Source organism: Dothidotthia symphoricarpi (assembly GCF_010015815.1).
Source record: "Dothidotthia symphoricarpi CBS 119687 unplaced genomic scaffold P153scaffold_21, whole genome shotgun sequence".
Classification (NCBI taxonomy): domain Eukaryota; kingdom Fungi; phylum Ascomycota; class Dothideomycetes; order Pleosporales; family Dothidotthiaceae; genus Dothidotthia; species Dothidotthia symphoricarpi.
In genome coordinates, this window is record NW_022985028.1 from 566,093 (window position 1) to 589,460 (window position 23,368).

At 51.2% G+C, this 23,368-nt stretch overlaps 12 protein-coding genes across 12 annotated transcripts; 4 read left to right on the top strand and 8 right to left on the bottom strand.

The window, feature by feature from the left end:
• Positions 1-1,044: 1,044 nt before the first annotated feature.
• On the top strand, positions 1,045-2,633 carry P153DRAFT_301131 (UPF0187-domain-containing protein; the record flags this gene model as incomplete). The annotated part of the gene is made up of 4 exons (XM_033664366.1): positions 1,045-1,233; positions 1,285-1,646; positions 1,702-2,048; positions 2,101-2,633. 4 exons carry the CDS (start codon positions 1,045-1,047, stop codon positions 2,631-2,633), a joined length of 1,431 nt encoding a protein of 476 aa, XP_033519514.1.
• Positions 2,634-4,210: 1,577 nt separating this feature from the next.
• Positions 4,211-6,781, bottom strand: P153DRAFT_360728 (uncharacterized protein; the record flags this gene model as incomplete). Its single annotated transcript, XM_033666936.1, has 1 exon — positions 4,211-6,781. One exon carries the CDS (start codon positions 6,779-6,781, stop codon positions 4,211-4,213), a length of 2,571 nt encoding a protein of 856 aa, XP_033519515.1.
• A 713-nt stretch (positions 6,782-7,494) lies between these two features.
• P153DRAFT_426122 (uncharacterized protein) lies at positions 7,495-9,057 on the bottom strand (the record flags this gene model as incomplete). Its single annotated transcript, XM_033672589.1, has 2 exons — positions 7,675-9,057; positions 7,495-7,602 (listed from the first exon to the last, which is right to left on the bottom strand). The coding sequence occupies exons 1-2, from the start codon at positions 8,839-8,841 to the stop codon at positions 7,498-7,500; spliced, it is 1,272 nt and encodes a 423-aa protein (XP_033519516.1). The 5' UTR covers positions 8,842-9,057.
• Positions 9,058-9,476: 419 nt separating this feature from the next.
• P153DRAFT_400611 (uncharacterized protein) lies at positions 9,477-11,326 on the bottom strand. The gene is made up of 4 exons (XM_033671840.1): positions 11,129-11,326; positions 10,809-11,079; positions 10,275-10,760; positions 9,477-10,228 (listed from the first exon to the last, which is right to left on the bottom strand). The coding sequence occupies exons 1-4, from the start codon at positions 11,305-11,307 to the stop codon at positions 9,608-9,610; spliced, it is 1,557 nt and encodes a 518-aa protein (XP_033519517.1). The 5' UTR covers positions 11,308-11,326; the 3' UTR covers positions 9,477-9,607.
• A 92-nt stretch (positions 11,327-11,418) lies between these two features.
• P153DRAFT_370446 (bifunctional dihydrofolate reductase-thymidylate synthase) lies at positions 11,419-12,688 on the top strand. The gene has a single exon (XM_033669041.1). The coding sequence runs from the start codon at positions 11,505-11,507 to the stop codon at positions 12,546-12,548; it is 1,044 nt and encodes a 347-aa protein (XP_033519518.1). The 5' UTR covers positions 11,419-11,504; the 3' UTR covers positions 12,549-12,688.
• A 183-nt stretch (positions 12,689-12,871) lies between these two features.
• On the bottom strand, positions 12,872-13,828 carry P153DRAFT_253500 (uncharacterized protein; the record flags this gene model as incomplete). Its single annotated transcript, XM_033662742.1, has 2 exons — positions 12,872-13,533; positions 13,678-13,828. Coding segments are annotated over 2 exons (813 nt in total), but the record flags the coding sequence as incomplete, so codon positions are not given.
• A 348-nt stretch (positions 13,829-14,176) lies between these two features.
• P153DRAFT_370448 (HIT-like protein) lies at positions 14,177-15,332 on the bottom strand. The gene is made up of 2 exons (XM_033669042.1): positions 15,086-15,332; positions 14,177-15,003 (listed from the first exon to the last, which is right to left on the bottom strand). The coding sequence occupies exons 1-2, from the start codon at positions 15,137-15,139 to the stop codon at positions 14,464-14,466; spliced, it is 594 nt and encodes a 197-aa protein (XP_033519520.1). The 5' UTR covers positions 15,140-15,332; the 3' UTR covers positions 14,177-14,463.
• Positions 15,333-16,217: 885 nt separating this feature from the next.
• P153DRAFT_389977 (uncharacterized protein) lies at positions 16,218-16,757 on the top strand (the record flags this gene model as incomplete). Its single annotated transcript, XM_033670885.1, has 1 exon — positions 16,218-16,757. The coding sequence occupies one exon, from the start codon at positions 16,218-16,220 to the stop codon at positions 16,755-16,757; it is 540 nt and encodes a 179-aa protein (XP_033519521.1).
• A 456-nt stretch (positions 16,758-17,213) lies between these two features.
• On the bottom strand, positions 17,214-18,111 carry P153DRAFT_370452 (EF-hand). Its single transcript, XM_033669043.1, has 3 exons — positions 17,654-18,111; positions 17,350-17,586; positions 17,214-17,278 (listed from the first exon to the last, which is right to left on the bottom strand). Exons 1-3 carry the CDS (start codon positions 17,823-17,825, stop codon positions 17,250-17,252), a joined length of 438 nt encoding a protein of 145 aa, XP_033519522.1. The 5' UTR covers positions 17,826-18,111; the 3' UTR covers positions 17,214-17,249.
• A 1,070-nt stretch (positions 18,112-19,181) lies between these two features.
• On the top strand, positions 19,182-20,814 carry P153DRAFT_389979 (acid protease; the record flags this gene model as incomplete). The annotated part of the gene is made up of 6 exons (XM_033670886.1): positions 19,182-19,400; positions 19,453-19,593; positions 19,643-19,766; positions 19,818-20,100; positions 20,158-20,517; positions 20,574-20,814. The coding sequence occupies 6 exons, from the start codon at positions 19,182-19,184 to the stop codon at positions 20,812-20,814; spliced, it is 1,368 nt and encodes a 455-aa protein (XP_033519523.1).
• Positions 20,815-20,863: 49 nt separating this feature from the next.
• P153DRAFT_400618 (uncharacterized protein) lies at positions 20,864-21,901 on the bottom strand (the record flags this gene model as incomplete). Its single annotated transcript, XM_033671841.1, has 3 exons — positions 21,325-21,901; positions 21,149-21,272; positions 20,864-21,096 (listed from the first exon to the last, which is right to left on the bottom strand). Exons 1-3 carry the CDS (start codon positions 21,847-21,849, stop codon positions 20,864-20,866), a joined length of 882 nt encoding a protein of 293 aa, XP_033519524.1. The 5' UTR covers positions 21,850-21,901.
• A 721-nt stretch (positions 21,902-22,622) lies between these two features.
• On the bottom strand, positions 22,623-23,359 carry P153DRAFT_389981 (uncharacterized protein; the record flags this gene model as incomplete). The annotated part of the gene is made up of 2 exons (XM_033670887.1): positions 22,623-22,824; positions 22,881-23,359. The coding sequence occupies 2 exons, from the start codon at positions 23,357-23,359 to the stop codon at positions 22,623-22,625; spliced, it is 681 nt and encodes a 226-aa protein (XP_033519525.1).
• Positions 23,360-23,368: the final 9 nt, after the last annotated feature.

A 23,368-nucleotide genomic window follows, 5' to 3' on the forward strand; every position in this document is an offset into this window, starting at 1 on the left:
CCTGATCGCCCCGGCCTCTCTACCGAAGTCGAACGAGTGTTCTTCTCTTGCCGAGCAGTTTCTAGACCCCGAGGCGAAAGACGTGTCGCTCGCAAAATAGGTACGGTAGTCTTCCGAAAGAGCTCCACGATCTCCAGCCAAGCGTTTTCCTTCCCGAGGCCGCGCCTTTTTTATATTCCTTGGCTTAATTCCGCGGCCAACAAAGCCATTTCCAGCCGCCGCCGCCGCCTCCGACTCGGCACGCACACGCCGCCACCCGCACCGATCGGTCAGCTAATTCAACGCCTACGCGTTTTTCAACATTTTTATGCACACTTTGCTTCGCCTCGTTCAGCAAATTTGGTACTCTAATTGTCAAAAAATTGGTCCCTATCCCGTATCGCGGCGACCGATGCTTTCGCTAGCAGAGTGGCGAGCAACGTCGTTGGCAGCTAAATATACTTCCTACCTAGCAAATTCTATACCAACGAGCACAACTAACCCGGCCTTGGCGGGGCGCGCATATGTTTCATGCAGTGCAAGCCCTTGCCGCCTCGTAAAGCGCCTCCTTCATCATTTGTCGCAGGGCTTGAACGTCTCCACCGGCAATTGGCCAGACCGCGACGCCCTCTTCAGGGGAAGATGGGTTGGCATGCAGGGGCCGCTTACGACACCGTTTGACCCTTGGCTGCCACATCCCGATCTGTATCAGTGACACGAGCGGGACACCCCGTGGGCCGCGAGCGAGTCGCCGGGGACATGTGTCGAGGAATTTTTGTGCTGTGCTTGCCAGGGACCGCGCGTTACATATATAGCATGGGCCCTGCTGCCTTTGTGAAATCGGTTGTTCGATTGTGTTTGGTTTGCTGTTGGCATCATCCTCTTTCCTTGACTTTCCGCACTGTCGTTATACTGCTCAGAGTTCATATACACATACACATCTTATCCCGTCTTGTCGATTCCGACCTCTACCAATAGTCTGTCGTTTTCGGATACTTGTCACACCACTATACATACTGCTGGACAGTTGTTGCTTCACCCCATATGCCACACGACGACTTCGAAATGGCGTCCTCCATCACCACCAGCAACCGGACTCTTCGCCCCGAAATCGAGATCCCAAGTACCAGCGGAAGCAACCGGGATAATGACGATGCTCCCCTGTCCCCCCGTTCGTGGCGACACCGGACAGTCACATACAAGCCAGTCTCCCGAAGGCACACAGTGAAGAGTTTAGAAGGGCATGACTACTTTGTATGTTACATTTCAAGATATAACCACACAGCAGACTTCTAACAGCAGCAGGTTGGTCCTCGCGATATCTCTAAGCACTCAAAATGGCCCTTCTTCTTGCGCATGCACGGCTCCGTCTTCCCCAAGATGATCGTCCCCTTGACAGTCGTGGCTCTTTGGTCAACGGCCATTACCTGCATTTCGGAGTTCAGCGGCACAGAGCTCAAAGTCAACAACCTTTTGCTCACTGTTTTGGGTTTCGTCGTTGGTCTTGCCATCTCTTTCCGCACGAGTTCCGCATACGAGCGTTACACCGAGGGGAGAAAATACTGGAGTCAGTTGATCTTCCTCAGCCAGAACTTGGCACGCACAATCTGGATTCACGCTTCTGAGCGTGATGGCGAGTTGGGCAAGGAGGATCTGCTTGCTAAGCTGTAAGTGTTTGATTTCAACAGGATCAAGACCCTTTTGCTAATATATGGAATGCAGGTCCGCGATGAATCTGATCAACGCATACGCTTCCGCTCTCAAGCACAAGGTCCGTTTTGAGCCTGGTATCAACTACCCTGATCTCTATGATCGCGTCGAGTACCTGGACACGTTCGCCAAAGCAGCAGAAATCGACATCCCCAAGCCCAAAGAGTCTGGCAAGGCGAAGGCAGTCGGGGAGTACCTCGGTGTTACGTTTGCCGAGTCGAACCCCCGCAAGAGGATCAAGCGCTCCAAGAAGCCCCTTGGTAACCTGCCTCTCGAGATCCTGAACCATCTGTCCATGTATGTGCACAGCCTCATCAGCAACGACACGCTCAACATCGGTCTGTACCAAAACCAAGCCAGTAAGTCGCCACACTTTCCCATAAATCACTTGCTCAGACTAACACATCACAGTCACCAGCATTGTCCAGCTCAACGAAGTCCTCATCGGGATGGATCGCGTACTCCAAACCCCCCTCCCCATCGCCTACTCCATCGCCATCTCGCAAATCACCTGGGTCTACGTAATGATGCTACCCTTCCAACTCTGGGACGACCTCCGCTGGATCACAATCCCCGGGTGCATTTTCGCCGCCTACATCATCATCGGGCTCGCAGCCATCGGGCGCGAAATCGAAAACCCCTTCGGCAACGACGTCAACGACCTCCCCCTCGAAGCCTACTGCGAGGAACTCGAAATGGACATTGACACCATCACCGCACAGCCCGCCCCCACCACAAACACCTTCATGAAGAGACCCACCAATATGCCCATCTGGCCCCTCAGCCAGAAGAACTTCGAGGACTGGCAGGGCCGCTCGAAACAGGATATTCGCGATGCGCTCATGACGAAGACGAGGGCGGATATGGAGGTTCGCAAGAGTTTTGCTGTCGCGAGACAGAGTGAGGCCGAGGAGAAACATGTGGCTTCGATGCAGGATGCGTAGGCTTGTTGTGCTGGGTTGAAAAGTTGTCTTGTTAGATTGTGCTTTGGGCGTGGCGCTGGATGGAGTTACCTCTCGCGGTTCGAGAGTGGGGGTTTACTGGGAGTCCTTGTTTCTGCCGTGTGCTATGCTGAGGCTCATGGTGTGAATTTATCTTTGCTTCTTGTTCTCGTGGTTGGACGAAGGGGTCTGCTGCTTGGACTGGTTTATAGCTTCGGTCAAATCAAAGCTTTTATTGATTAATTGGTCACTTGTAGTGAATGCGCAATACTTGTGCTTGGAGACAAATTGTCATCCTGTGCGGACAGTGAGCGAATCAGATGGTCCTTTTCTTGGTCTTGAATTTGTTTCGAAGATCTAGTTGCACAAATCTAGGTATGATTTTCAAAAAAATTGCAGATCCAGTTCTTACACTTCTTGCCTCTTAATTAACTGCAAAAGCAGGAAGTAAGTTACATTCTTTGTAGCCCCTACAAGCTGCAAAACTATACAATTGCAATTTGTTAAGATGTACGCAAGGCGTATACAGCTTAAAATCTAGGCATTATATTGGGTTTTTAGCGTATTCATGCCTGTTGCATAAGCAGATGGACGCAACACAGTAAGACTCTAGTATAGTAACTTAGTGTAGAAGCTGATATCCAGCCCCTTTGCACACAATAAACATTAGTAAGGATATACTATAATAATACTAGAGGGCTGATAAGCTATCTCTTAACAACTAGTTGCTAAATGTACTAATGCAGACGCGTGTTTGAGAGCTAGGCAGTGATTGAAGTTTAGTTCAGCCTTGGGTCGCGAACCGTGGTTAAGTCGGGAAAACTCTTCTCAAGAGTTAAAACCTTCATCCATCCATCCATCTCATCTTTCTCCACAACCAATATCATGGCTAACCGACAACACGACCCTATTAAGGCAGCCCAGGAGTTCCTACGCTGCGTCTTGCAGTAAACTAACGAGCAAAGGATTAACGCAAGTAACCGCTAGTACTAGTGTAGTACTTTAGATATCTCCAGTGAGATTTCTAAGGACCTAGTTAGATGGTGGGAGGAAACGGAGGGTAACACTTGGCGCGACAGTGATGCCTTCTACCCAGAAGATGGAGATGTCTTGCGGCGCCTTGAGCTTGACAAGAGATTTGGGGTGCACAAGTCCACAAGACTGACAGGGCTTTCTTTAACGCCCAGCTCTTCCGACTTGACAAGCTTGCTACGTCTCACATATAACGACAACGAAGTTTCTCCAGGGCTAGCCTGCAAGAGAACATGTCCAATTGGTTGCTTTTATCTTCTACTACATTGCTCTCCTTAGCAAGAGGACTACAACTATTACTAATGTCTTCAATGCAGAGGGAGAGGAATAAAACAACTTCAGAAGAACATGTTTGAAACCCCACCAGTATAATTAGAACTATGTAATGTTGAAGAACAAGTTATGCTGCTCTACTTTGAGCCTTGATCCCAACGTCAAAATCTGCTTTGTTAGAACAATACCCCTTGTGTACTTGTACAGTCTTTGTCTTTCTTCCCATAGCCGCCACATGCCAACCAACATGAACTGCCCAGCTTTTCCAGTAGGGATCAACTCGTCGAGTGGCCATCAAATAAGTCTTTGTTGACTGTCATCAAGATTGGGAGCTGTTTGCTTTGCAGGCTCGCAAGCTCGGGTAGTGTGTTCTTTGTGAAGCCTTTAGGGTATGCGACCACCCGTTTCTTCTCCTTGGTTTTGGGTCCGTTCGTATGCGACTGTTCGGATTCATCACCGTGTTTCTGTTTCTTGGTAGTATGCCCATCTTCTTCTTCCCCCTCCTCGGGCTCATACGGTCGCTTTTTACTGCCCTCTCCTTTCTTTGGGTTCGCATCAGGGCTGTCTTCCTCGGGTGAATCGACATCGACATCGTCATTACTGTCATCACCGTCACCATCTGAATCTGAATCTGAATCCGGCAACCCTTCAGACCCGTCCAACCTGAACCTCTCATAAACATCCCACAGCCTGATCCTCATCGCCGCAAAATCCAGATCCGCAACATCCTGCGCCCTAAACCCCTCATCCAGAGCAAATCCATCCCGGATCCAAATCGTTCGTAGTCGTGCGTCAGATTCATCGGTAAAACTCGACCCAGATAGTGCTTGAAGCGCGGCTCGGAATGAAATGTGGTCCCCTGTCCCTTCTTCACGAAGTTTCATTTCCTCAAAGTGGTGTTCATTGGCTTCTTTCCATTTCGCGAGGGCGGGCTCGTCGACTTCTTGCTCGTCGGCAAAGTCTCTGGGTACCATGTCGATATCGTGGGGGTGGATAATCGCGCTCTGATGGGTTCGAGGCGGCGGCGTGGTCGTCGCGTGGTTGATCACAGTCCCGGAACCCGTGCTGGTGGCCGACTGTGCGTACTTCTCGAGCCGCTCGAGCGTCTTGGGTTCATACTTATTCATAATCTCATACCTGATCTGCGGGACAGTATAGGTTATGTGTTTATCAAAGACCGTATGATCACGAACCCACACGTCGCGGAAATTCGCATCCGGCTCCCTCAGGAAAGTCTCCTTGAACTTTGCTTGCAACATAGCGCGTGATGTGGCATGTGTATGTCCCTCGCCTCGTTTCCCCTTTGCTTTTGCGATCTTTGGGTGCAGCGCTTCCCACTCCCGCAACTCCTTCTTCGGCATGCGCGCAAAATCTGGTATATCATCATCTGACCAGCTTTCGTCTTGTGTCTCCCAGAACTGTTCGTCATCATTGGGGACGACGTATAAAACATCTCCAATACTCACCCTTGTGTATGTGATCGGAGTTTCCTCGCTGTCCCCATTATGCTCTGCATCTCCCAGTATTTGTTCCTGCACCTTCAACATCTTTACGTAGCCCGATAGATCCCCGTCGAATACACCCTCTGCAAGTGCCGCCTGCCATTGCGGTTGATACTCTTGGAGCTTATCATGCGCTTGCTGCAGTTTTAGCGCAAGACCCTCATCCTCAACTTCTTCCTCTTGAACGGATTGATGTCGTTTGACAGCTGCAAACAAGTCTGGCAACGATACGCCGAGCCCGAGAATCTTAATGATTTCTGGTTTCAACCCCAGGCCCAGTTCTTCTCGCTTCTCCTTTTCTTCTTGCTTGAGACGGATCTGCTTGACAATATCCTCCCGCGTCCTCTTCGAATTGAAGCCCTTCCCCCCCCTGCCAAATACTCCTGATACCCTACTTCCCCGCTTGAAGTGCGCGTTAACATCATCCAACGCTCCAGGTGTCTCGTAGATATGCTTCAGGCAAGCATACATCCATGGACCACACGCACCACGGTCACCTACTGTCGTGTTATCGTAGGTTTGATGCGCACTCCATTTAATAGTGCTTACTGTGAACTGGCCAGGCTTGCGACCAAGCAGCTTGTCATAACCACGCAGCACCTTTCCCGCAGCCCTGCCTGCGTTGAACATCTCGGAGATGGATGTGACTTTCTTCCCATTTTTGATTTGCTCTTTAAGACTGACGGCACTGTCGAGCCAGCGGGCTGTTTCCTCGCGTTTGTCAATAATCATCAAGCCCCAATGCTCGCCCTCACCCAAAGGCCTCCTCACCGCGTTTTGTTTTTTCGGATCCTCTTTTGTCGGTCGCTGTTTTCCTAGGTGTTGTGGATCCTCCTTAGCCGGCCTCTGTTTTCCCATTTCCCAAATCTTTCCGTCCTCGCCTACCGGTATGTCGAACAGATTTCCCAACATCCCATCATTGCAAGGGATGATGATCCACCTCTTGTCTGCGTCCCTGAGACTCTGTCCAATCTCCGGGTAAAGACCATCAATCCCAACGACTCCAAGGCCCAGCTGGCAGAGCATCTGCGCATCGAAACTAGGCAAGAAGAAGCAGTCCCTACGGCTTGGGATGTTGGTGAGCAGGGCGAGAGACATGTTGATAGCGTCTTCATATAGCCAGCTTTTCGGTCCGGCGGTGCGCAGGATATCTAGAAATTGGCCCATTCTGAGTGCGTATAATTTGCGAGAATATGCTTTGGGCTCAATTGTCGCATATTCGGTGTATAGTTTGTTCTCCAGCCAGTCTTCAACAACCTTTTGATCTGGTGTCTGGTCCGTCGTTTGACCAGTTGGTATTGGGGATGAAGGCCCGTCTGTGGGGATTGACTGTATGTCCGCCATATTGATTAAGTGATATTAGCAAATTCTGCTGTGCTGAATTAATGGCCAGACAATAACTAAGAAGAAAGAGGGATGCGAGGTCCCACTGCAGTGAACATCTCTAATAGCTAATAAAGCCGTGATACTCGACCGCATGGAGATGCAACGTAGATAAAGGACAACAAGGACACGAGCGCGAGGAAAAGTAACAAAGGCACCGAATCCATTGTCTGGGTTTGAGGGGCGATTGTACGCTTCCCCTCGAAAGCCCCTTTGTTAAGTCGGCTATCGTCGTGTCGCATTGTTTCCTAGTCGAGATGGCTAATTTTGTCCCGGGCGATGATCATGCTGGCGGAACGCAGAGATGTGGAATGTGTGAGTGTTTAAGAAAAGATTGCGAGCGAGGCAGGTGTATTGGGAGGAATACAGCGACAAGCGCTGTAATCCAGTCTTGTGGGACTAAGCACGCCTTACACAGTGCAATTCGTAATGTGGTGACGAAATGAGTTAGATGTAGGTAGGGGTTGGACGAATACTCAAAATATCACGCATATGAATAAAGCAGATTAACAACGCATCCAAGATTAAGATTTTGCGCAAGAAGAAGATTTCGATAAGCTATAATAAGGGGTACTGGGTAAACAAGTAATGGTCGGGGATTGGGGGCATAGCATACAAAATACAAAAAAACTCATTACATCCAACGTGCTTGCATCCATCAATCAATCGGGGGTCATCTACAAACGAGTACGATTCGGCCTAGAGATTGGCTGAAACAAGCGATCCGGCAAACGATTTCCATACTGATCAAAGCGATAATCCTCCTTCTCCTCAATCCACATCTGCGAAGCGATTAGCCCCATCTTCTTCCCTGCCTGCCAATGCCCGTTTCAGTAAAAGGGCTTCCGACTCACCTCGCGCTGTGCGTAGTCCGGGTTCGGCGGGACTACTTGCGGATTAATAATCGCTTCGTCGCCAAACCCAGGATCGCCATGGAACCTACGATGGAACTGCGCGGCACCGATGGGTTGCGGGGCGCCGTACTCTGCGTACTGCGGGCGGTTCTGCATCCACGTGTCGCGCTCGGGGACACGGTCCTCAAAAGTCTCGGAATGGCGACCCAGAGGTTGCGGGAAGGGCGCACGACCATGGGGCTGCCTCTCCTCGGGGTGGGGGGCGCGGTGCTCGTGCTGTTCGTGGTGCTCGTAGCGGTCGTCGTACTGGGCGTCGTAGCGGGGCTCGACATCACGGCGGATATGGATGTCACGCTCCTCATAACGGGGATCGCCGCCACGATGGATGTGGACGTCACGCTCCTCGTGGTAGCGGGGGCCACGCTCCTCGTGGTAGCGGGGGCCACGCTCATCGTGGTAGCGGGGGCCACGCTCATCGTGATGGACGTCGCGTTCGTCATAGCGAGGAGGGCCTTGGTGGTTGCGCTCCATGTGCATGTCGCGCTCCTCAGCACGCCTGGGTGGAGCATCCCGCTCGATCCAGACTTCCCTGTCGACAATGCGCTCGGTAACGGTATGGGGCGCGTCGCGCTTGACTTCGACGTCGACGTCGACGTGTTTCTCTTTCTTCTCCTTCTTCTCCTCCTTCTCGGGCTTGTGCGCGCCCTTGACGGGCTCCAGTCCGGCCAGGTAACCGATGACTTCGCACAGACTCGTGTGCGCAACGAACAGCTCTTTCTCCCGGTTTTCCAGCTTCTCCTTTTCGCTGAGGAGCCAGTAGACGCGGTGGCGGACTCCAACGCGGCGGCCGTCGTCAATGTCCGAGGCGACGCGCTCCGTGTGCGGCGAGATGTTTTCCAGGGCGCCGCGCACATCGCGCATGCAGCCGTACACCCACTTGGACTTGTCCATGTTGGACTCGAGCGCGTCGTGGACCTCGCGCACAGAGAGCAGGCGTCGCACTTCGTCGAGGTCGGAGCGCACGCGCCCGATCAGGCGCACGTAAACAGCATTCGAGGGACCAACATCCTTGAGGTGCTTCGCTTTCATTAAGAATTGTCCGAGTTTGTAGGCGCCGCCGATCGCAGCGGCAGCGCTGCCGATGGTGATGATTTCTCCCTTGGCCATGGTGGGTGGTGGTTCAGCCTCAGCTCGCGATGTCAGGAGCTGACAACAACACGTGAAGCAGCGGCCGGGTGGGGAAGAGCGTCAGGATTGGAAGGAGCGGCCTGGGTGAGAGTTCAATTGATGATGTGATTGCCTGGGGAGCTGCAGACACCTGGTACGAGCATCCCGCACAGGTCTGGTCGGCTGTGGAGGTGGAGACGAGGTTGTTGCTTTGTTGTCGAACACAGGAGGTTGGGGAGCGCCTAGCTAGGATAGTTGCATTGGTGGCTAGGCCAATCGCGGCTCTAGCATGAACGCGCCTCGTGAATCTGCCCGAGGTTGCTCCTGAGCGTGCCGTCACCTTCCCTGAACCGTTGCATCCTTCGACTGTGTTGTTTGTTGTGTCTACCTGAGCAGACTATGTTTGCTGCCCGACTCGTGTCTAGCTTGTGCCAATTCAGTCCAACTGAACAGACCAAGTAGCGCCCATGAGGCACGTTCTCTGGAAGGTAAACCCAAAAACAAGCAACGTTAAGCAATCCAGGAAAATACAGTTAGAGATACAAGATCTACATCTCTTATACATACATTTCCATAAAGACTCTTGTCGAAGCCTGATGCATCGCACAGCTTCGAACAACAGATAACTGTTGCGTGTATATGTCACATGATTCTTTACGTAAGACCCGCATGTTTACCATCACATAATAGCCAGATGGCATGACAACAAAATCATCCGATACATTTTGAATCTTCCCCATCACATATGAACGCAACATACGCCCGTCTACTTCCCATACTTTGCGATAAAGGCCCTCACCTTCGGATCGCTCAAACTCAACTCACTGCCTTCAGCTTCCAACAGCTCGCTGTCCTTTTCTTCCAGTTCAACCGCCATCCGCTGCAACTCCTCCTCCAAGTCCGGATTCGACAACTTGACTTGCTGGAAGGACGTGTGCTTGTACAAAACATCCAAAATGACCCTCAAGTCGCCGTCTGCTTTGCTCAACCGCTCAGCCAGCTTCTCATGCGTAGACGTCGAGGTGGAGGTATAGTGGTCCTGCAATTGATTCGCACGCTCCTTCTGCGTTTTGACCAAGAGGTCTTGCAGTGTTTCAATCTTGTTTTTGATGAATGAGATGTCTGCGTGGCGGAGTGCGTCCTGTAGCGCTACTGGGAGCTCTAGGAACTTCGCGGGCTTAAATTTTGGGCCTGGTGTAAGTGACAGCAGCGGACCGGATCCTGTCCTGCTACGTGTGGGTGTCTTCGCCTCTGTATGAATATCTGGCATGCGCTTCGAGGCTTCATTGTTGATATGTGTGACTGCATGTTGGAACTCATCGATATCTTTGGTTTGGGTTGTGACTGTGTCGAGGCGTTTCCCCATATAGTTGAGTGTTGACAGAACCTACAAATATTAGCGGACACTCCATGTGACGTGTCATGATACATACATAGTTGAGCCAAGCTGCCCGAGCCTGCGTCCTCTCTCTATCCCCTCGCTCTTTGATCTCAGTCAGGGGCTTCCTCAGCTCATGCTCAACGACCATTTCAGCAACCGATGCGATCTCCGAGTGCAATTCGTCCATCTCAGCCTGCAACGCTGTCTTTTGTTCTTCAAGCTCGTCTTCTGATACATCCGGAACGTCCTTTGGTGAGTAACTCGACAGACTGTTCATGTACACGGTGCCCACTCGAGCCTTAATTGTTGCTGTCCGAAAGGCAATGATGGCCTTGCACCACTGCTCAATCGACTTCTCGTCTTCACTAACTTCGACTTCAGTCAGGACCTGAGAGACAATTCCTGGTAAGCGACTGAGAATTTGATCATCTGAGGTGAAACGTTCTGTTAGGTAGCTCTTCATGGTAGACTTGTCCGTGTCAATCTCTCGTTGGATGTCTGTCAATTGGTCGGTGATTGTCGTGACGACATCGTCAACCTACGGTGATTAGTATAACACAAACAAGATTATAACCACAAGACTCACAGTAACGTCTAACCTAGCCTTCTCTTGCCCCTCTTTCCTCCTCCGCTCGTTCTTCGCGTGCTCGGCATCAATATTTGGCTTGTTGAGAGCTTTCAATTTCACTAAAGCACTTTTCTGAGCCTCAAGGACTTTGCACTGTTCTTCAATTGCTGCTGTTGAGCTTTGCAGCGAGTGGATTGCTGAGGAGATGTCGTGATCCAAGATGGGACGGGTGGGCTCGCCATCGGTCTCATATTGGTGTAGTAGTCCCTTTTTCTGTAGTGTCTGATACCTGTCTTCCAGGTCAGTGCAATTTCAGATTTTCGAATAACAAGACATACAATTCCAGTTCCTCCTTGGTCAACAATGTGTCTTCATGCAAATATTCGTCTACCCATGCCGCAGCCTCGTTCTTGGTATCTCCGTTCTCGAAGCCCAAGAGAACCTTGTCAAGATCGACATTCAAGCATCTCTCTTCTAGAACATTGAGTAGATGATGAGCAGCCTGTTCTTCCGCCATTTCGTTGATTGAGTGTTGGGGTTGATGTTTTGCGGTGAGAGCCGAAGTGGTTAGACTCGGTACGGGAAACGGCAACTACACATTACGCAGTCGCGCCTTCCCGAGCCCTGACGCGTTTCGCGACTGGAATAGTTTTCCCAGTCTGCTCTTCTAAAAACCTTTCAACAACAGTTACATTGGACCTTTAAATCCTCGCTATGTCTTCCTCAGTTCTCGAGTCAGTAATCTCCCATTCGACCCCTAAAGAAGCCGCAACAACCAGCGCCTCGAAGCCCACCACCACGCCCAGCGACCCCTCCCACGAAGAATACCAATACCTCAACCTCATCCGCGATATCCTTGAAAATGGCGAGCACCGCCCCGACCGCACCGGCACCGGCACAACCTCCATCTTCGCGCCCCCACAGTTAAAATTCGCCCTGTCCAGACCGTCCAGCCCCTCCGACCCCACCAGCCCACCAGAACTCATCCTTCCGCTCCTAACAACAAAACGCGTCTTCCTCCGCGCCGTAGTCGGCGAACTTCTCTGGTTCATCGCAGGCAGCACATCCTCGAAACCGCTCGCCGACGCCGGCATCAAGATCTGGGACGGCAACGGCAGCCGGGCGTTCCTCGATAGCGTGGGCTTGTCGCATCACGAGGAGGGGGATCTGGGGCCTGTGTACGGCTTCCAATGGCGACATTTCGGCGCAGAATACAAGGGACATGCGCACGATTACACAGGGGAAGGTGTAGACCAACTTGCCGAAGTCATCGACAAGTTGAGGAACAAACCGTATGACCGACGCATCATCCTGAGTGCATGGAATCCCGCGGATCTTACCCAGATGGCTCTCCCGCCCTGCCACATGTTCGCGCAGTTCTACGTCTCCTTCCCCAAGCAAGCAGAGGGTGCCACTGCGAAACCACGGGGCGTGTTGCACTCGCTGCTCTACCAACGATCCTGCGACATGGGGCTCGGCGTCCCTTTCAATATCGCGAGTTATGCCCTGTTGACGCACATGCTGGCCCATGTGTGCGATCTGACACCCGGCACCTTTACACATACTATGGGCGACGCGCATGTTTATCTTGACCATGTGGATGCGCTAAACGTACAGTTGCAGCGGGAACCACGCGACTTCCCGACACTGAAGATTGGGAGGGAGAGTGGGGGGAGTATTGACGGGTGGAAGGCGGAGGATTTTGAAGTCGTAGGATACAAACCGCATGGGGCTATTGCGATGAAGATGAGTGTATGAGATGAATTGGACTTGTATAGCTATTGCATGAGATCGGGCAAGATTGGATGACGGTCACCAACCCAAGCGATATTATATGTATGTTGTTAACCATATAAGATCTTCCCTGAACATGACATGGGACATATCCAGATCTCGTCGAGTGCAACCCCGTAATATGCAACCATCTCCTCAGTCCCCACAAAGCCATCACCACATCGTCTCAAAGCACAACAAGAAATACCGTGTGAGAAGATAACCCCATGGCAAAGACCAGAACCCAAGACAGATATCCCTACCACCCACACCGACAAGCCACCAGCCCTTCTTCACCGCCCCCCATCCCACAACGCATCAACACCATCCGGCATCACAACACCATTGCGTTGAGCAAACTCCCTCCAATCCAACATAGGCTGATACCACTTACGTGTAGTAACCCATTTCGTCCTCGCCTTCCTATAAACCCCGCGCTTACGCACGACTTCAACAACCGGCCAAACCACCTCCCTCACATCCCCTCCCCTGCCCCGAATGCACAGCTGCAAACACCGCGCGAACCAGTCCGGCACGCCCGTGATCTGCACGTTCTGCACACCACGCAGCGCAGCTAGGCTCTCGAGGGCGAACATGAATTTCTCCACAGGGATGGAGGGTAGTGGTAGCGGTGGGGACGGGGTCTTAGGGTTGTGGCGTGCGGACGCGATGCACGATACGTTTATGACTAGGTGTTGGAGGAGGGACTTTCGGGTCTTGTCGTTGGCGTGCTGGTTCAGGATCTCGACGAAGTAGGCTAGGCGGGCGCGTTGGCGGGTGACGGTCCAGTGCTCGACGCCGGGGGAGTGGTCTAGGGAGATGGATAGGTGGATGGTGGGGAGGTTGCGGAGGAGGGGGAGGTGTGTGGGGTGGCTCCAGAGGCCGAAGATTTGGGGGGAGCGGAGGGAGAGGGGGGAGTGAGCTTGGCTGTTTATGATGAAGAGGTATGTGTTTGAGGTGTATAGGATTGCTGGGCATGTTAGTTTGAGGATGTATCAGTATATGTGGAGAGATGTACCTTGCGCTTCGTTCGAGACGAATTTGTTGACCCGGAATAACTGCGTTTGTGCCGGGTAGTGCCAGCGATTGGGTTGAACCACGCTGTTGTGATGACCGTTCTTGCTCTTCTTTGTCTCGCTTACGATGACGAACCCGTCCGGATCATTCTCATCTATGATTGTTTGTTGGAACGATATTATCAGATCGTGTGGAATCATTAACTTGTAGACTTCCATGCGAAGCTCGGCGGGAAGATCCAGAAAACGGTGGAATTGACTAGAACTCGGTCCAGGAGATGATCGAGGGAGGTCTTCAACTTCCTCATGATCGAGAATGATTGGCTTGTCACGACTGCTCCCTAGTTTACCTACCAATTCGACCTCGTTGGGGGCGTTGGTCAAGTCGATAGGTTTATCGGCAGTAGACATGTTGTTGGTTGAGTTGTCCTCAGCTCCTGGTCTTGACTACTCAGCTTCAATTGTATCGGGGAGAGCAGGCGGGCCTGAACTTGGGCTTGGATGCAGTTCAGCGCGGTGAAAGTGATCAGGGGTGAAAAGAGTTGTCAAGTTGTGGGGAGACAAGAAAAGACTATACGAAGTGTTTAAAGTATTATTGCTTGGAGAAGACATAGTTGGGAACCGAAGACAAAACGAAATAGTGTTCCAAAATATGGTGGAACCAATGGGAAAGGCCGTGATTAGAAAGAGAAGATTCTGACGGTCATGGGAATCCACTCTGTTCACTGGTTCGAGTATAAGCATGAACCAAATGTCTGAGGCCGCATCGGCGACAACAACTAGTGTCAGGCAAGTTATTCCTTGTATGCTCCCGTAGCAAGGTCAAGTGGCTGTAGTTGTAATGCAATCAAAATAGAATATTTTCCGCAGTCGACGAACAATGCTCACTGACTATCCTCTGTACGACTTCCTTGCGCTTGCTCGTCTTTGGCAATCTCTTCTGCCAACCATTCTGCTTCCTTTAGCATTTCCTCATCACTCCTCGGTTTTCGACTGTCATTGTCGACTGCGGGGAAGTGTCCTCTCGTCTGGTCCTCCGCAACATCAGCTTCTGCAGCCTTCTCTTTCGCCCTCAGTTGCCTGTTCAAATCACCCTCCTCGCCCTCCATCATCTCGTAAATTGCATCAGTTCCTCCCTTCTCCTCAAGGTCATCCTTCTTCCGGGGAATGATGTGAGCATGTACGTGTGGTACGCTCTGGCCTGCGTCTGCGCCATCTTGTATGGCTATGTTCAGAGATGAAGCGTTGAATACGCGCTCGACCATGCGAGATACTCGTTGCACAGTCAGGAACAGATCTTGGACTTCAGCGGCTGAGAGATCGTTGAAGCGCGGCACGACCCGACGCGGTGATACCAGTACATGACCCGGCAGGAGTGGCTTGAGATTGACGACGGCGAAAGAGAGACGCGTCAGGTGGAAGACCTAAGCGTGTCAACTCTGTCTCCGTCCGCCATGTCACAGGCAGCAGTGACGCCCACCGACTTTGAGGCAAGAGTCTACAAACCTGATTCGTCACCACAAAGGTGCCAAACTTGACAACATCTTTTGCCAGCGGCATACCTCCTGTCTCGTGTTTGATGTCGCGTATTTCGTGTCTCCGACTCTCCCGCCCAGGTATCGTCACCGTTGCAAATGAGGCGGATACGGCGCCAAGGCCGATTTACCAGATCTGGATTCATGTAATTCGCCGGACGATAAAACCCGAAACCAATTGCGGAACCTTCCCTGCAGCCTTCCATGCAAATCTCGGCCCGATATGGGGGTGTCACATGTTCGTCGCGCGTGGCTCAACGCTCGCAATTCATTCGTTTGCCTGGTCTCGCGTCACTATCGTGGGATCTTCACCGTGGGGTTGTTCGATGTCAACATATCCAGTTGTTGCGTGATGAGTGGCCTACGCCTCATTCCACGTTCCAGTATAAATCGTCATCCTCCAGACAGAGGACCTGTTGGGCAAGACTGACCTCTACTCTCACGCCAGCTTATCTTCTATCCAGCTTTTGTGGATCTCTCTGTGGACGCTGTGGACCCTTTTACACATCTTTTGCTCCGCTTTTCAGTTCTCTGCTTTCCCTGACCCAGAAGGATTCCCGAGGGACGTTCCGTATCCGATAACTGGAGCCCACTACACGCACACTACATATCTTGGCCGCAGTATCGAGTTTCGAGTACTGACTGCATTTCAAACAATCACTATCCTTCGAAGCTTCTATCAAGACCACACACGTATTTCCCAACACGGCTGCGATTTTTGTCTCGGCGGTCGATCTCAGACAGACAATCCCACAGATCTTTGCCTAAGCGCTTGGAAATTGTCTTGTCGGCGCAAAACGTATCGGAGTGGACGCACGTGTTTCAATCGCCTCTAAACGAGTACAAGAGAGCGGATTTTCTCGTCGGACTTGTATTTCCACAGCATTCCACATCCACAATTCAAAGGCCGATTTCCAATCCGAAAACCAGCAACACAAGTTCCACGGTTCAGCCTAGACCGTACCGAAATTCACCTTTCCGTACCGAAATTCGACTTACCGTCGAGTCATATATAACCTAGAACCTTCGTCTTTCCCCAACACACCAACAACAACTTCACCCACAACTCGACGCACACCAAATCCAACACCCAACAAGCCATCATGGATATCGCCACATCCTCGCGCGCCTACTTCGCCATGCCCTCTCCCACAGCAGAGGAGAAGATCTCCCTCCAGGCCTCAAACACAGTCTACACCTACCACTGCCTCTGCAGCCACCTCTTGCTCGCAACCACCACACCGCTCCCCTCGCTCCCCACACGGCAGAATTCCCGCGACAAGGCCCACATGATGCCCCTCCCCCCACCGCCCTCCCCCAACGCTAGGAAGGACTCGCAGCAAAGCACCGACCACTACGGGCTCCTGCTCTCTACGCGACAGGAGCGCGCCGCGGAGATCATCACTAGCGACGAGGGCTTCGAGAAGCGCTACCTGCAGCGCTGCGGACGCTGCAACCTCACCGTGGGCTACCAGTTGGACTGGCAGCAGTTCTCTGCCGACCGGGCTGGCCGACGCGAGGACGTGGTGTTCTTGCTGCCGGGCGGCTTCATCACGACGAGCGACATGATCATGGGGAAGACGGGGGCCGTGTCCAGTGGCGGCATTGCGACAACGCTTGCTGTCACCGAGGTCAAGGTGTAGGCTCCCCACCACCCGTTGTTGTTTCACAAATCCGGGGTTACGAAGCGGGGATTACGAATTTCTTATCTGACTCATACACACTGCGCATGATTTCTGGGGTTGGGCGTTTACTGGCTTTGTTTCTTGGGGTTGGTCATGGAATGACATGACGGGAGAGAGGAGGATGGTCGATGCATACGTGCAGCATTTCACGCGATACCCCACTGGCGAACAAACGCGCAAGGCTTCTCATGCTCCATGCAAAGCCTACAGTCATATATAGCGTGCGTCCCTTATGGAACCAAAAACAGGTTGCAATCATATTCATTCCAGTTCATTTCTGACTCGCTACATAACTCCTCCGTGTCCCAGACCCGGGTGAGACGTGACCAAACATGAACATCTAAACGCCGGTAATCGCATGCTAAACCCTGATATGACCCGTTTCGTGCATGTCGCCGTGCCAGAAATTCGTAACGTGAAGGAGAGTCGAAAGAAGTGCTAAATAAGAATCTAGTTCTCCGCAATCGTCTTGACGAACTCTGTGGAATGGTCAGTTTCTGCTGCTCTTGCCGCTGTTTGATGGCGATTCTAGGATCTGTCTGTGACTTACCCCTGTAGTCGACCTCGTTGTTGCTCGCATCAATCGTGCTCTTGAACAGCTCATCCACCTCTTCCTCGCTCATTTTCTCGCCCAAGTTCGTCAAAATGTACTTGATCTGACCCTTGCCCACAAAGCCCGAGCGATCCTTATCGAAGACTTGGAAGCCACGTATGTACTCTTCGATGTCAAAGGGTTCGCGGAAACCGCCGGGGCGGTTGAGAATCTTGGAGAAGGTGTCAAAGTCGACTGTGGACCAGTCAGCACTGCTCTGCGCTATTCTGCGCGGGGTTGAGAGCAAAGGAGGGGCACGTACAGTCTGCGCCAACGCCGCGCTCCAAATCCCCAATCTCAGCGAGCGTTGGGTTCTGCCCACATGCGCGCAGCAGGTCGCCGAGCGAACCGCGGTCGACGCGCCCGTTGCCGCGCTTGTCGAAGAGCTGGAATGCTTCGCGGTAGTTGGTGGAGGCCTGGTTGCTGTTATCCATTGCTGTTCTCGTTGTGTGTGTGCTTGTGTTTGTAGAGTTGTGTGGACCAGTTGCTTGTCGGCAGCGAAAAGTGAACTGAGCACTACAGTGATACAAGGTGAAAGCGAGAGGCCTTGTTTGTGTCGCCGTCGCTGCCCCATTTCCGTAGAAACGGCAGGCGCGGGCAAGCAACGAGCAATACTGGGGATGGGTCCATGTCGTTGCGCAGGAAGGAGCTACATACCATTTTTTCTAATTGCGAGTAAAAGGATACAGGTAGAGGGTATCTAGATGTCCAAAAAGTTCGTATAGACGATGTGAGGTGTTGAGATGGCTTCAGCAGGGGCTGTTTGATGTGGGCTGTGCATGGGCCGCGCGGTGCATCGAGCGCAAATACTGCCCGCAAAGATTCGGTTGTCAGGGTGACACTTCAACATGCAAGCATCAGTCCAGCGTTAACCTGAGTACATCACATTTTATTGGTCCTGGCGATTAATTTGGAGTACTTCCATATAAGTGACTTAAGGCTGACAGGATGCATGGGCTGTTGGTACTCTGCTCTGCCTCGCCTTCTTCGCCTTTGATTGCTCACCGCCACCATGTACGCTACCGCAACTTACACCGGTCGGTGTATCCAACGTGGCCCTCTTTCTTCACTGGTACAGGTAGTTTGGTTCCGTTCCTTCCATGTGTCATTTCGTTGACTTTGTATCTCTCTGCTCGTCTTTCGGCTTTTGTGTCAAGTTCTTTATTCTATCTCCGGCATCGGGAATGATTCTACAAAGAGATTGCCTTGAGCGTTCGAAAGGCAAGCAAACACTAAATCGTCAACAAGAATTGCGATCTAGTAAATGATAAAAACGAACAGTGACAGCAAGTCTCTGAAGTCTTACTTCATGATTTGAACCTTCAAGCGGGTTCTTTAAAGCGCATGTTCCAGTACGCATGTTGGAGACTGCTGTCTACTTTTGCAAAATCGGTATGACGGTCTCTACGAGACGGATTGAGTCGACATTTCGTCGAGGAACAAGAGCAAGCATAGTCAATCATGCGAAGATAGAAGTGTTGGACCTCATAGAGGCATGATAACCTATTCAAACCACAAATTGTCCTCAGTGACTTGAGATCCAATACTGCCTAAAGTGCAGACATTCAGCCCCATAGTAGTATTACAAACTAAGTTGAGTTGACTTCTCTCGCCTTGCAGGTTGGAGTGCTAAAGCCCAAACAGGCAGGTGAATGCCTGACTGTTAGGCGTGCCACCCACTTCGATCAACCCCTCTATACCTTCTATGTCCCATTCACTACTCTTCTTTCTGCATCTCACGACTCAATGTCTGACACTACTATCACATGACCTTGACATAGCAACATGCCATGAATTCGCCATCTGGTCGTCATGCAGCAACCCATCGCGCGGCAATCGTCGTCGTCTTTGTCTGCAGCACCATATTAGTCCTACTATTGTGGGGTGTTGGCGATGTCAAAAATTTGATTGGTAATGGCATCGAGTCGCATAAAGATGTCGGCGACAAGGGCGTAGCAAGCCTGGATGTTTACATCCCGCCAGGGAGAACAGACGATTCCTATCAAAATGTGATAAAACCTTAGACCTTGTTTGCTATTACGTATCTGACAATCGCTTTAGGTGGATATTCAATTCGATGGCCAACGTCTTGCTTTCACATTGGAAACTTCTTCAGCGGACAACTTTGTCGCTTCGGAGGAATGCGACACGGTCGACCGCACGAGTGGTTGCTACCAGTTGGAGAAATCATACCACATCAACGTACCATGTCCGGCTTCATCTTTGATGACAGAAAATTAACTTTGAGAAGGACAAAACTACTTTTCTCTCGGGCGACGGATTCGACACTTTCCTTGGGAAGGGGCGAGTGATAGGAAATCTTTCTTCCATCTCTGTCTCATTAGGCAGTTTGTATGTTGAAAACGCCACTACTGGTGAGTCGTCTACCCGGTTGAATGATCCTGCCACACTAATTCAGCAATAAGCATTGATTAATAATGCTACAATTGATGAGTTTCAGAACGGTTCCTTCTCAGGTGTCCTTGGGCTTGGTCTGCGCACCACTTCTCAGCAGTGGCTCAAGTATGGAAGACTACCAATCGTTGATACCCTGATATCCCAAAATGTGTTGAAACAACCTGTATTTTCACTTCGGTCACCACGATATGGAGATCCGGAACAACATACAGGGAGACTGACGTTAGGAGCCATTGAGAGTGTTCCGCAGTCTATAAATATCACGTACCGAGATGTTGTTCCGTTCTCAAGGTATGCTCGATGTGTTCCCTTTGAACATTCTGCTTGTGCTTATTGCTTCGCGTCTAGAAACGAGCATCGTCTCGATCATCTTGAAACAATCGCCTGGTCGACCATCCTCGAGGGTCTCCGAATCAACAGTGTAGAGATATCAGTCACGCCAGGTCGTCTCCGTTCCGATCACCAGCACGTATCTGTTTTGGATTCTGGCTCTTCCTATATCTATCTTCGTAATCGAGATTTCTACACGATAGTTGAGTACCTGCATGGTGCAACTGCCACTGAAACGCATCCCAATGGCGATAAAATCTATGTCGAGTGCGATCAGCCCCAACTTCTGGAGTTCAAATTTCACGATAGGTGGTTTCTTATCGATCCTTTAGATATGCTCCTCGCGGGCTCACGGCAACTAATCAATGGCACAGTGATGTAAGTTGCTCATCCTAAAAACAGGACTCAAGACTACTGACAATGAATTGTCATAGGTGCGAAGCAAATCTTCGAACATGGGAATTTTCAACGTTTGGTGACTCAATCATGGGCCTACCCTTCCTACGATCCGCATTTGTGGTTTTTGATTACGTATCTGCGGACATGTACTCGACTTCGCCACGACTTGGAATTGCGAGCATGGTCGACAAAGACATGGCGATGAAGCGCTACGCAGCTCTGTACTCGAACAGACTTCAACAGATTGACTCGGTTGACAACAAAGCCGCTCTATAATGGTCAGCAAGTGACAATGATATTGAATCGGAGTCGTTTATGCATTTCTTCATATATAATCCCATATAACATAATCATCAGCTTTGGGTTTCACAGCCCCCTTCTCTGGCATAGAGACGCCTTTCTTCGATACGAACGGTAGAACGGTATCATAGTTCCGACATGTGTGCATCCGGCTCATATCGCCCGTCATCCGACCTTCTCTACCAAGCCACAACAAGGGAACGACGCCCAGATCGGAAGTACACATCAACCGATGACGCAAAAAATCGACGCAATGGTCTACTTGTGTAAGCAAGTCGCATCAGAACGGAAGTTAACGAGATAAACATACCGATATGCGTATTAGTGAATTCCTGGGGTTCGCCACAGAGATCAGGCTTGGATTCTGGACAATCTTTCCTCGCTTGTTCTCTGGTAAAATCGATATTGAACCAAAGATTCCGCCGCAGCATGTCCTGCCACAGCGTTAACATTACCCACTTCAAAGCACTTATTGGGGGTACTCACCAAACAATGCAGTTGGTGCAAGACCTCCACGCCAACTGGGTATCCCTCCAGCCCCAGCTCAGGCGCATCCCAGTACGCGTGCTTCTCCGGATCGATGTCGCTCTGCTTTGCATCTTCCTTCGGTATCAGCATAACTCCTCCCTCGCTCTGCGCCAACTCCTTCCACGCTTCATCTGCTTCTGCAGATGCTCGTTTGCGGTAGATACTATCGTCTCGGTCGTAGAACGTCACGTTCAAGAGCGTAGGCCTCGGCGTAAGAGAAAGATCACGAAAGACATTAGGTACTCCGGTTGGCGGTTCGGCGACGGATCGATGGTTCTTGGAGGTTGTCCGGTAGGTCACGACGGAAGTTATCATATTCGTGAGAAGTAGTGAGATGCAGAACGCGAGAGGCCATGTCCACGACCAAGTCCGTCTCGAATTGCGTCCGGTTTCGTAGTTGAGGATTTCGTCAGAAGAGAGGAGACTGGCTGTTGATCCATCGTCTTTGAGGTCAGAATCATACTTCTCAGGTGTACTGCTCATGGTGTTGTTGAATCCCAAATCAATAGCTTGTTTGAATTAGGGCCCAAGCAGATTCACTCCAAACACAACCCACAGCGAAAGTAGCAGTAAAGCTCATGGCAAGGGCTAGACCCTCATTGTCGCGATACATGAGCTAGTAAGTGGCGAGTCGTGCCAAAACGTGACGATATCTACTGGACGCCTAACTGCAGGGTGCATACATACATACCTTCCGCATACGGTAAGAACTAGTTCGATATCTACATATATTTCCCTTAGCTTGCAGGATCTCAGTTGTACAGATTCCCACCATGTGATACCTCCTCCGCACCACTCGCCGGCCGCAGATACATGTGCATGCCATGCGAGCCATTTTGAGTGTTGACCCACGGGTCGTAAAGTCATCATGTAGTATGGCCCAATGCGGAAGGTCAGTGATGGACTTGACGCTGATAGACTCGATGCTAATTTAGGTTGATTATAGCTATGCTGCTGTAGGTGGATTTGTCCGAGAGATGGGAAAATAGTACTGTAACCCTAGATTCAGGCCCCCTACCGGGTGAATACAAAGAGGTCTATCGAAGTGACGCAAGATGTGACGACAGTGCCTGGAAAGTCACGGAGTATATGCAGGGAACAAGGTGAGCCATAACGATTTTGTAATAGCACAGCGATACGACTTTACTTCCTGTCGTCGTCGACAACGCGAGGTCAAAGAGGGGCAATTAGCATCTGGTAAATTACATGTCCAAATCACTCAGTTTGCAGGCTACCTATCCAAGTAAATTCTACCCTTACCAGATCGTCTTCCTACAACGGTAGAACCCCAACTCAACCTCGCTCCAATCCCCCGGGCCCTCACAACCGGCCGTCAGCTGGTCCGCACAATGCCCCGTATGATGCGCGCTTATCGTCTTATTATCCAAGAACTCCCTCTTCTGATCAAGAGCAAACTGCAGCTTCCTCCACTGAAACAAGCAATGTTCGCCATGATATCTACCACGGCGTCAAAACCCAACACCTCACTCACACACATCAACTAGAGTACTCACTTGCTGGTATATATCATAACATGTTTCCCGTTCCAAAGATCCTGAGGCGGAATCTCCATAGTCATGTTCACGTCGATGTACCATTTCCGGTCTTCGAATACGGGCCACTGGTCGCTGAAGTCTTTCCATGCGCATTGTGGAGGCATCCAGCCGTAGAATAGGGGCTCCATTACGCAGCCTCGCGCTTTGGCTACGACGCTGCTTCGGCCGCAGTAGTTCCATTCCTCGGCTTCGATCTGTGCGGCGGTTTTGGGAACTGGGGTCAGTATGTGCAGAATGCCAAGGGAGATGAGTGTTATGGCGAGGGCGGCGAGCAGACCGGCGAGGAAGGAGTAGAGTTTTGCGCGGGGGGTTGAGCGAGGGTGTGTTTGCTGTTTGGAGGAAGGGAGGAGGTCGGATTCGGAGTCCTGGAGGGATGAATAGACGGCTTCTTCCTTGGATGGCTTGTAGTGCTGGAGAGTTTCTGAGAGGAAGCCCATGACTGGTAG